Source organism: Vigna umbellata, chromosome 8, assembly GCF_029865625.1.
Source record: "Vigna umbellata cultivar VRB3 chromosome 8, Vumbellata_1.0, whole genome shotgun sequence".
Lineage (NCBI taxonomy): Eukaryota > Viridiplantae > Streptophyta > Magnoliopsida > Fabales > Fabaceae > Vigna > Vigna umbellata.
The window spans coordinates 12377381-12389945 of NC_142172.1; the positions used below are offsets into that span (position 1 = coordinate 12377381).

The 12565-nt window shown below is 36.6% G+C and overlaps 1 protein-coding gene across 1 annotated transcript; it reads right to left on the reverse strand.

Moving 5' to 3' along the window:
- Nucleotides 1–1907: 1907 nt before the first annotated feature.
- LOC148194018 (uncharacterized) lies at nt 1908–8054 on the reverse strand. Its single transcript, XM_088097090.1, has 2 exons — nt 2909–8054; nt 1908–2080 (listed from the first exon to the last, which is right to left on the reverse strand). Exons 1-2 carry the CDS (start codon nt 6522–6524, stop codon nt 1908–1910), a joined length of 3789 nt encoding a protein of 1262 aa, XP_087953216.1. The 5' UTR covers nt 6525–8054.
- Nucleotides 8055–12565: the final 4511 nt, after the last annotated feature.

Consider the following 12565-nt stretch of genomic DNA (forward strand, 5'->3'; position numbering starts at 1 on the left):
AACTTGAATGAAAGCTTCAATAACATGCTCTCATGACTAGTGGTTTTGTAGTGTGTGGGTGGAGCGTGGTGTGTGGCGGTGTGGTGTAGTGCATGATGTGTGGCAACAATGGCGAGGTGGTGCCTAGTGTGTAAAGCACAGAGCGGCGGTGGCAATGGACAGTTCAATAGTTCAGTGGCCCTAGACAAGTTCATGGTGCATGGAGGAAAATAAAAGCTTCAATGGTGTTATGGCCTTGGACAAGTTCGTGACTATCGGTGACAACGACAAATATGGTCCAGTGGAGATGGAAGCTTCAACAATGGAGGGAAGATGCAAGAAGGAAGGCATGAGCAGTGGCAATGGGTGTGGACAAGGAAGGCGTGACATGAAAGAAGAGAGAAAAGGGTTTCACGCTTTAGAAAAGGAAGCATATTAGATCAATTTTCCCTATAAACGATCTAATATGACATCGTGATTTTTTTATATTTAAAAATAGCATATTAGATCGGTTCCCTCCATAACTGATCTAATATACGAATATTAATTTTGGTTCTTTTCACTATTAATTTAATATACTTCCAACTATTTACAAAATTGTCATCATGTTTTTATCACATCGATTCTGCTATAACCAATTCAATATCATGTTCTAATGTCTCTATTTTTCATTTCAAATTTTTTGAGTAAATTAAAATTTTTCATGAATTGTTCATCTCTTTCTCTTTGATGCATATCTCATTTATTCAGGTATCAACATCGAGAGGTAATCCTTTCTTCTTCTTTCATTTTTCTTCCTCTTTCAATCTTACAAGTTCTAATTCATGTTCCCTCAATTTGCCAAAGAAGATAGTCATATTTATCATAGTAAAGTCTCTTTATTAAAGATATATAGTAGTAATCTTGAATTTTTATCGCCTATTTAAACTTTTCAAGATTCTGACATTAGACTTTTCTTTGTCAAAAGTCTTCCTAGGAGCTAAAAGGTGATTCACTCTCACTGTCTAACTGAACTTTTTTTAACATCATATATATTTTTCGCTTGCATCATTTTGAGCCTCTAATACTGTTATATGAGAATATTTTTCCATGCTCTCTTAACTTCTTCAGCGTCTTTATGTGTAACCTTTTAGAACATCTCAAATTTCCTTAGTTAAAGAACACAAAATTTTTATAAAATTCATCAAAGAATTAAAACAAATGACATTATGTTCTTGATTCTTACATCATAAGGTGCTCTTTTATTTTCATTAAGTATCCACAAAGAAAATTCTTTAGAAACAAAAAAATTATCACATTTTTAGTTGGTTCAAAGTGATCCTTTAGCGTTACATCTCATACTCCTTTATCAATTTGATGGAAGCATCCTTGCAATTCAATCACGAACACTTCCAAAACCAGAGAAGGCAGCGGTTAGTTGGATGACGATGAGGCACGGTAAGTGTTTGATGAATGTTTCAATGAAGGTGTATGAGTAGATCAAGGAATCTCAAGCTCCGAAAGCCTTCCAAGAGGGAAGGAAGCTAGAGGAGAATGTGCAGAATAGGCACAAAGTGTTTGAACTCTGAAAGAATGTCTGGAGAAATCTCAACAGCATATCATTATCAATTCAAAGTTGAATTTACAAAGGATGAAGCTCCCTATTTATAGATGAAGGAGAACTTCTAAGACGTGTGATGCAAGCTATTCTAAAGGCACGTGATGCAATGAAAAGAAGCTTGGGAAGCAAGCTAAGTTTGCCAGCTAAGCAGAACTGCAGAGGAAGATGGAGTTGCTGTCTGCAGTGTTCATGCATCTGAGCGTAACAGCAACATCTTCAATTTTATCTCCTTTGCTTTTCCTTGCTTGGTTACTCCTCCAAGTGTTTTGCCAAGCTTTATTTAATGACCTACAAAACAATGTAAAGTTATTTAAAGAGGAGGAAGAGTTTAGTAATTAATACTCCATAAGAGCAAAGTAGTTAGTGCTCCCTCTTCCTCTTGGATTCTCTTAGACATGGCTCTTGTTAAAGGTCCTATGTTGAGCTTGGATGGTCCTCCATCAGTCCCTCCCTCTTGAAAAAGATCTGTCCCCAGATCTTGGGAACCCTGTTGGGCATCTCCTATGAAAGGAATTAGATCACAAATGTTAAAAGTAGGACTGACGCCATAACTTTCAGGAAGATCTAACTGATATGCATTATCATTTATCTTCTTGATCACTTTGAAAGGACCATCACCTCTAGGGCTTAATTTGGATTTGCGTTGAGAAGGAAATCTATCCTTTCTCAAGTGAAGCCAAACTAAGTCTCCTTCTTTTAAGAGTACTTGTTTTCTCCCTTTGTTGTTGTATTCAGAATACTTTTGAGTTTGTTTTTCAATATGTGTTTTAACCTTTTCATGCAACTTTTTGATGAACTCCGCTTTAGAAAGACCTTCTTTATGAAGAAAAGAAGATGTTTCTGGAAGAGGAAGTAGATCAAGAGGTGTGAGAGGGTTAAAACCATAAACAACCTCAAAAGGAGAAAGTTTAGTAGTTTTGTGAACTACTCTATTATAAGCAAACTCTATATGAGGTAGATGATCATCCCAATTTTTAATATTGCCCTTCAACATTACCCGTAATAGAGTAGATAGAGACCTATTTACTACTTCTGTTTGCCCATCAGTTTGTGGGTGACATGTAGTAGAAAATAGTAGTTTAGTTCCTAGCTTAGCCCAAAGTGTTTTCCAAAAGTAGCTAAGAAACTTAACATCTCTATCAGAAACTATAGTTTTGGGTAAACCATGCAATTTAACAACTTCTTTAAAGAAGAGTTTTGCTATATAGCTAGCATCATCTACTTTGTGGCAAGGTATAAAATGAGCCATTTTACTAAATCGATCAACCACCACAAAGATAGAATCAAAGCCCTTTTGAGTTCTGGGTAGACCTAAGACAAAATCCATACTAATGTCTTCCCAAGGGGTACTAGCTATGGGAAGAGGAAGATAGAGTCCATGAGGCATTACTTTAGACTTAGCTTGTAAACAAACTATGCAACTAGAACAATACTTTTGGACATCTATTCTCATGTGTGGCCAATAAAATTTGCTTTTCAAAGTATGAAGAGTTTTATCAACTCCATGATGGCCCATGAGTCCTCCACCATGACTTTCTTTGATAAGAAGCTTTCGAATAGATCCTTGGGGTATGCATAGTTTTCCTTTATTAAAAAGATACCCCTCAGAAATATAAAATCCATCGAATGGCTTCTTAAGACAAGATGCATAAGTAGATGCAAAGGTAGGATCAGATTCATAAAGTTGTTTAATGTCATCAAAACCTAGTATTTGGGATCCTAGAGTAACTAACAATGCATGTCGTCTAGATAAAGCATCCGCAACAACATTAGTACTCCCCTTTTTATGTTTGATGACGTATTGAAACTGCTCAAGGTACTCAATCCACTTTGCATGTCGCTTGTTCAACTTCCCTTGCCCTTTAAGATACTTGAGAGATTCATGGTCAGTGTTTATTATAAACTCTTGAGACACTAAGTAATGCTCCCAAGTTTTCAATGCTCGAATGAGGGCATAAAGTTCTTTGTCATAGGTAGGATAATTCAAAGTAGGTCCCCTAAGTTTTTCACTAAAATAAGCTATTGGGTGACCTTCTTGTATAAGAACAGCGCCTATTCCTACCCCAGAAGCATCACATTCTACTTGAAAAGCTTTGGAAAAATTAGGTAAATGTAGAATGGGTGCATGTGTTAACTTATGCTTTAAGGTCTCAAAAGCTAGACTTTGTTTCTCATCCCATTTGAATGGCACATCCTTCTTCAAAAGTTCATTAAGGGGAGCAGCAAGAGTAGAAAAATTTTGTACAAAACGTCTATAGAAACCTGCTAGACCTAGAAAACTTCTTACTTCTCCCACTGTTTTGAGGATAGGCCATTCTTGGATAGCTTTGATTTTGCTAGGATCAACATGTACTCCTTCTTTCCCAACTTTGAAGCCTAGAAAAATAACACTCTCTTGACAAAAGGTACATTTGTCAAAGTTGGCAAATAAATGGTGTTGTCTAAGCAAAATCAATACTTTCCTCACATGATGAAGATGTTCTTTAAGACCTTTGCTATAAATTAAAATATCATCAAAGTAGACTACAACAAAACTGCCTATGTATTCCTGAAGGACATGATTCATTAATCGCATGAAGGTACTAGGAGCATTGGTTAAGCCAAAAGGCATGACTAACCATTCATAAAGGCCAAATTTGGTCTTAAAAGCGGTTTTCCATTCATCTCCTTCTTTAATTCTGATTTGATGATACCCACTTTTAAGATCAATCTTGGTGAACATGTTTGCTCCATGTAATTCATCTAGCATATCGTCCAATCTAGGAATAGGGTGCCGATACTTGACTGTAATGTTGTTAATAGCCCTGCAATCTGTACACATTCTCCAAGATCCATCTTTCTTAGGTACTAACAACACTGGCACCGCACAAGGGCTAAGGCTTTTCTGTATCCACCCTTTTCCCAATAAATCATTAACCTGCTTCTCTATCTCTTTGGTTTCTGTGGGGTTAGTCCTATAGGCTGGCCTATTAGGAAGACTGGCTCCTGGAATTAAATCAATTTGATGTTCAATTCCCCGAAGAGGTGGTAAACCACTTGGAACCTCTTTAGGAAATAAATCATTAAACTCTTTCAAAAGCTTTTGTAACCCCTTTGGATGAGAATCAAGTGGATGATTTATGGAAAGAAGTGCCTCCTTACAATAGAGAAGAAAGTGAGGTTGTCCAAGGAAAAGATTTTTGGAAGTGTGTGGTGGGACAACTTCATTGGTTGAGGCACTTTCAACCAAACTCAACTTCGTCTCTTTGGAAACTTTATTAGAGTAAAGTTTCTTCTCACCATCCAACTTCTTCTTAAGTATTATCTGATCCTCTCGCACTTGTGATGGTGTAAGAGGACTCAAGATAATCTTTTTGCCTTTATGTTGAATGGTGATCTTGTTGGTGACTCCATCATGCAAAGCCTGTTTGTCAAATTGCCAAGGCCGTCCAAGTAAAATGTGACCCGCTTCCATTGGAACAATATCACAAATGATTTGGTCTTCATACTTGCCTATGGAAATGGGAACACTTACTTGTTCCGTAACAACTATTCCTTCATCCTCTTTTATCCATTGAAGTTTGTAAGGTTTAGGATGAGGAGTAGGAGTTAAGCCTAGCTTTTCAACCATTCTAGTGCTACAACAATTACAACAAGAACCACTATCCACAATCATAGAACATGTTTTATCAAGAACTTTGCAGCGAGTGTGGAATAGGTTTTCTCGTTGAGTTTGTTCTAAGTCAACATGCTTTGCCTCAAGGAGTCTCCTAACTATGAGAAGATCTCCATCGCAAGGTGGAGCTTCATGTTCCTCTTCAGATGAGGACAACTCAGACACACTAGAGGATGACTCCTCACTATTACTTTTATGTTCAAGGATATAGGTTGACTTTTTAAAGTGACACTCAGTTGAATAGTGTCCTCTGGCCCCACATTTGAAACATCTAGTCTCCCTACCCCTGGTATCTCTGGGTGGCTCTCTTGGAATTCTTTGTTCTTTTCCTTTATAGCTTTCTTTTTCCCTTTTTAGCTCTCTATCTTTGCTTTTGAACTTATCTTGTGTCCTTTCTTGCTCTCTCTCCTTGGTTTCCTCATATCTTGGAAAGCTACCCTCCCTCCTAAGATCTCTCCTATATGATGATGTGGTAGGGTAGGTTCTTTTTGCGGAAGCTTTTCTCCTGTTTTGTTCTTCCACTCTCACACATAGCTGGACAAAATCATTTAGATCTAAGTAAGGTAAGAGTTCTACCTTATCTCTAATCTCATAGTTTAATCCACTCTGGAATCTAGCTATGGTGAATCTCTCCTCCTCTTTGATTCCCGCTCTCAACATGAGTAACTCTAATTTTTGCCTATATTCTTCAACACTCATGTTTCTTTGTTGAAGTCTATGGAGCTTGTCCATGACTTCTCTAGCATAATAGGCTGGGACATGTCGCCTGTGTAAGGCTGCTTTCAACTCATTCCAATATTGGATTTTGTAGTCGCCATTCATCCTTTGGTCCCTTATGATGGATGTCCACCAATAAAGGGCTGCACCTTGAAAGGTTAAGGTGGCTAGGGTCACTCTCCTCCTATCATCTATGTTGTAGCATTCAAAAATTTGTTCAACCTTCATCTCCCACTCAAAGTATTCTTCAACATTATCTCTCCCATAGAAAGGAGGAAGGTCAAGCTTAGGTTCTACATGATGTTCTCTATGGTTGTGATGTCGCCTAGGAGGGTGTTGATAGTGATCATAAGGTTGGTAAGTATGGTGATCACTATGGTGGGAATGATCATCTTGATCATAATTTTGCCTATGAGAGTGATTTCCCTGTGTGTGCCTGCTTTGATTGATAGTAAGAGTGGCGACTATTTGCCTTAGCTCATTCAACTCAGTCTTGGTTCTATTGAGCTCTTCTCGCAACTCTATGTTCTCTTGATCTTGAGTGACATTACCTTGAACACTAGAGTGACTCATGCTTGTGAAGTAGAGAAATTATTTTCACAATGATTTGAAAACCTTGCACAAGTATGAATCAAAACTTTTGAAAAGAGAATTTGAGGTGTTTTTGGTAAATGACTTCGATAGAGATTCTAAAGGTGATGAAACCGAATAGCTCCCAGGAAGGAGAGGTGAGTCACAATGGACAAGCTTAGAAACCTTGTCCTTCCTTAGCCAGAGTGTCTCCTGACGCTTCTCACCCAAGTTTCTAGATAGAAGTCATTCAAAACCTTTTTGAAATGCAAAGATGGTATGCTCCTAGAAACCAAACGAAGGTTTAACTATGTGAAACGCGCTCCTAAGTATCACGGAGACTTAAAACATAAAAGACAATCAAGCAAGAAAATAAATGAATGGAAATGGAAGACAATGATAACCGGCCCTATGTGAAAGTGCAAGTGACACTTGGAGCCCCTTGACACACTTTCACTCTAATAAGTGGGAACTAACTATTACAATGTTGCTTAGTAGACTTGGAATTGCTTGGATAGCATTTTTCCAAGTTACTTTAAGTTTGAAAAATGTAAAGCAATTAAACTTCAAAGGTTCCGTGATACAAAGCTGAAAAAATGGAGAAAAAAGAGCTATTCTATGTATACAAGGGAGGCTACCAAATCTGAATGTAGTTTAGCTCCAAAAGTATGTGAAATTTTTGGTGTGAAGGGTGGGGAAATGCTGCTGAAAACTGCACAAGAATGGAGCTTGGAGAACAACCTTTGTAGCCAATTCTACAAACTCTCCACTTCCTAGTATGCTACCCTCTTGGAGGAAGCTTGTTGGAACTTGGATCACCTCAAAATGAAGTCACACTCCACTGTCAAACACTGAAACCGTGAGGTGATGGAAAATCTGCTGCACTAGAAATTAGTTAACCAAAAACCAGTTTTTAAACATAGTTTGGAAGCCAAAAATGATGAATGCAAGTGATATACGGCTAGAACAAAAGGTAGCACTCAAAAGGAACCTAGGATAGGGTCTAGAACAGATTATAAAAGCAAGAAAAGACTCAAAACAGTGAGGAAAAATCTGTGCTGTAAAACTGTTTGATGTAATTTCCAAACTGTTTGTCAAAATGCCACAAAGAACTGTAGAACTTGTGTTTTCTGGTTTTTTGATGTGTAAACTGGATTGCAGGGATTTAATTGCCTTTTTCAGATTGGTTTACACCTGTGTATGGATTTAATTGTGTTTGGGACAAGATCCCCAGCTTTTGCCAAACCAGTTTACAATTTGAATCTAAGATGGTGGCTAAAAATATGACAACAGCAGTAAAAGTGGCTGAAAAATAAGAAACAACAGTATGGAATTTGAATGGCAGTGAAGTCAACTGCTCAATGACACTTCAAGCAGCTTTATAGCATCATAATAGGTGTGTCCAAGCACTCAATCAGCAAAGAAATTGACTGCTGTAAAAGATGACAAGTGCACTACTTAAAAATGAGGAAAATTTGGTGATGCAGCAAGTCAATACTAAGTTGGCTCAAAATTTACCATATGAACAGTAACCAACCAATTTAAATTCACCAAAAATGACTCGAAACTCAATGAAACTGATCTAAAACAGACAAGATCTCAATATGAGTTGTGCACTTGCATATTTCAAGTAAAATGATGGTTCAAGATTTGAAATGATACCTTGGCTATGAAAAGAGCAATTGGACAGTGCAAACAGGTTTTAAATGATCAAATGAATGTGTTCAAACAGTTGCAATGCACAGAAACATACACATGCTCGAAATCATAGTCAGAGTTGCTAATTATGCAGCAAAAAAACTAGAAATCTGCATTAGAATTGAAAAAATTACATAGAATCAAGGCTGGCTGGATCAAACAAGATAGAAGAATGGTCCTATGCACTAGATCTAGCTTAGAAAAGATGAGCTAGAAGATTAAAATGACCTAAGACACAAGCAATGATATCAAGTACGGTGCAAAACTTGAAAATATTGTGACATTACCGAAACAGAGTTTTAAACAACTCAACTACTCTTTTTGTGATTCTGTGAGGATTGTGTGTTGTTATACTTCTAGCAATGCTTAAGAACATCACAAAAACTCGTACAAAGCTTAACAATCACTAAATCTGAATCAAAACAGATTACAAAATATAAACCCAGAACTTGACTTTTTTCTGCAGAATTTGGAACCAAAAACAGTGTGCACTGCTGTTAACTCAAATGATCAAGCTGATTTGATGTCATTGCTTTATAGGATCAACATAGAGCTTAGTAGATGCACACGACTCAAAGAAAACGAAAAAAAAAAAAAAAAAAAAAAAAACGAAGCTGAAAACAGTAGCAATTACTTGACGGAATTAAAACTGCAGTGATTTTCTGCACATGACCGTGATACAAAACGGAAATGATGAATTTAGATGAATTGGATTCAATTAAAAGAATTGCACCGATTAAAATGAAGAACAAACACTAACGAACAGTGAATAGAATCAAACATTCACTCAAACAAAGAATCAAACCAGAAAACAAAATGGAACTGTGACATATATGAACAGCACAAGACGGAAAAAAAAAACAGAGGAATGGATACGAGACACTTAGCTCTTGAAGCGTGACTGAAACGACTGGCTCTTGATGCCAAATGATGGAAGCATCCTTGCAATTCAATCACGAACACTTCCAAAACCAGAGAAGGCAGCGGTTAGTTGGATGACGATGAGGCACGGTAAGTGTTTGATGAATGTTTCAATGAAGGTGTATGAGTAGATCAAGGAATCTCAAGCTCCGAAAGCCTTCCAAGAGGGAAGGAAGCTAGAGGAGAATGTGCAGAATAGGCACAAAGTGTTTGAACTCTGAAAGAATGTCTGGAGAAATCTCAACAGCATATCATTATCAATTCAAAGTTGAATTTACAAAGGATGAAGCCCCCTATTTATAGATGAAGGAGAACTTCTAAGACGTGTGATGCAAGCTATTCTAAAGGCACGTGATGCAATGAAAAGAAGCTTGGGAAGCAAGCTAAGTTTGCCAGCTAAGCAGAACTGCAGAGGAAGATGGAGTTGTTGTCTGCAGTGTTCATGCATCTGAGCGTAACAGCAACATCTTCAATTTTATCTCCTTTGCTTTTCCTTGCTTGGTTACTCCTCCAAGTGTTTTGCCAAGCTTTATTTAATGACCTACAAAACAATGTAAAGTTATTTAAAGAGGAGGAAGAGTTTAGTAATTAATACTCCATAAGAGCAAAGTAGTTAGTGCTCCCTCTTCCTCTTGGATTCTCTTAGACATGGCTCTTGTTAAAGGTCCTATGTTGAGCTTGGATGGTCCTCCATCACAATTTATGCAAGAAAGATTTTCACTCTTATTTTTTTAAAATCATGTTTTTTCTATAAAAAAAAGATGAGTTAAATGTCCTTTGTATAGGATAAAAAATTTATTAACTCGTATACCAATTGTAAGGTAAAGTATGGATAAAATCACAAGCAATGGATGAATTGGTTAAAAAACCAAAGACTTATTGCTATCATCATCGTTCTTCTTAAAACTTCAATGAAGAAGGTAATATAAGGTATGACAATGGTTACAATGAAACAAGAAAACTAAGATAGCATAGTCATGATGAAAAGATAGACGCACACAAATATTTATATTAGTTTTATTCAACAATAAAAGAAACATTTAAAATATTAATTTTCTTTTATAGGTATTTTCAAGACGAAATATCTTCAAGAAAGAGGAATGACGAACGTGTGAATATCAAGCATCTTAAGTACTCTTAGTAAATAAATTGCTAACAGAATAAAACATGCTTTGAATTCAAATTTTCCATTTTCTTTGGTTCGTTAAATAGGTGCAAATAATAATTTTTTGTTTAGGTTTATCAAACACAGGAAAGATCCTTGTCTAATTGGTATTTTTTTTCCCTCAGTGCATTGGTTCAAAACAATTTTAAACATGAAAGCTCGTGTCACTTTGATCAATTGCTCATATTCTAAATTCTCTTAATCACACAAACTCAAGCACAAACAAACAAAAAACATGAACTAATCATTTAAATCATGAAAATTAAAACAACCATATTCACCCAAACTAAATTCATAAAAAGTAACTAAAGTTCATTCTCAACATAAAAATCAACCATCAAGATGCATTCATCAATTTAGCAAGAACCTTACAAAGTAAGTCAAGTCTAGTTTTCCTTGTGAGAGCCGAGAAATTTAAAGGAAATTGGAGCAGGACAGGTGTATGCAGTGGATTGGACCGTTCGGTTTTGAGAGTAGTATATAAAGGAAAGTTTCAAATTTCGTCCCATTCTCTGCATACACACTTTCTCTCTCCAAAATTATGATCTTCTCTTTTTTCCTTCTTCTCTCTAAAAATCTTCATCAGTTAATCAGTTGTTCTTCGTTCAGAAGGAGTTTAGGTTATCCTTGAGCTGAAGGATTTCTTGTCAACCAGTTAATCCGGTGATTTGAGTCAGTAAGTTTCATCTTCTCTTCTTAGTGTTTCGATTTTCTGGTGCATGCAAAGGAAATTCCATTGCATGTGTTCATCAACTTCTTCTTCTCATTTGTAATCATGTTCTCAGTCTTTTGGTTGATCCTTTCTTTTTAAATCGGTGATCTTTAGGTGTTTTTAGATTTTCTTAAAGTTCAAACAATTTCCTGAAGGTGTCAAAGCTTTTTGTTCAGTCAAGAGGTAAGGGAAGCTAGTTAAAATTTAATTATTTGGTTGATGATGTATGAAATTGATGTTTGATGGCTTTGCATGTGTGTGAAACTGAATGATTGTGTGTTCGGTATTGTTATTAAAGACTCTTAAGTGTTGTATTCATGTTGATTGTGATTCTGCCTAATTCTTGTTCAGTGGCCGAGTGATTTTGGGAGGAACTGTGATAGTAAAGATGGAGAATTTGTGTAGGTGTGATTTTGATCTGTAAACTATAAGTTGGGAAGAACAAAGGTAATTGGTAAAGACTTGGTGTTGATCATAATTTTGTAGTCATTCTACAAAATTATGCAGTTCGTTGAAGGTCCTTCGTTGACCATTTGACTTTCTTATTGTGTTCGGTCTTAACTGAGTTTTACTTCTGTAGAGCTTTTCAGTTAATGATCGATCGGTCTTGTACTAGTATTCTGTTTTAATCATAACGATCGTTCTTAGTGGGTGTGTTGTCTCTTAGTAGCGATCGTTTTTAGTGGATTGTGTGGTCTCTTAGTAGCGATCGTTCTTAGTGGATTGTGTGGTCTCTTATAAGCGCTTGTTCTTATACTAGTGCTCGACCTTGTACTTGTATTAGGTCTTAAATATGTTCGGCCTAAGTTATAGGTGTTCGGCTTCTCATGGGCTTTACCTGTTCATGATTATTCGGTTATGATTGGATAGTAGTTCTTGTACACAGCTCGGTCATATTGTTGTAACGCTCAGTCTCTTAGTAGTGATAGGTTTTATGATAGTATTCAGTATCAATCTTAAGTGTTCGGACTAAGCTATAGGTGTTCGTCTTAGGTCATAACGCTCGGTCTTGTACTAGTATTTTGTCTAGTACTAGCGTTCGGTCTTGTACTAGTACACAGTCTTGTAATGGTGTTCGGTTTTGTCATAGGTAGTGAGTTTCCGTTCGGTTTACAACGTTCATAGGGTGTTCGACATTATATGTAATTTCTATTATTGTTTGAGAATTTGTTAATTTTAACTACGCGAGTTGTTATGCAATTTTAAGATATTATATTTCAATTTGGTATGAAAGAGAATTCCAAGGAGAAATGTCTCAGTGAATGTGTATTGAAGTGGTAAAGTATGAATATGGACAGTGAAATTCATGGCGTTCATCTTGAAATTCTGATGATTACAATTCTCAAGTAGAGATTAGTAATGCATTGTGTGAGAATGGCAGGAGGTCGTAGCCCATAAGTTTTTGGGTGAGTTATAACGAACTAACCTCGGGTGGCAGCTGATGGTTTTCCAATTACTACACCACTCGGGTGCAAGAACGGCCTTAAGCTACATATTCATACAATTCGTATTGTCAAGTCATTGGTTCGGTCATAACATGTATTATCT

Coding starts and splice junctions, on each gene's coding strand:
- LOC148194018 (XM_088097090.1), bottom strand. CDS start 6,524: ATGAGTCACTCTAGTGTTCAAGGTAATGTCACTCAAGATCAAGAGAAC. Junction 2,081..2,908: donor TACCCCTTGGGAAGACATTA/GTATGGATTTTG, acceptor TTCCTTTCATAG/GAGATGCCCAACAGGGTTCC.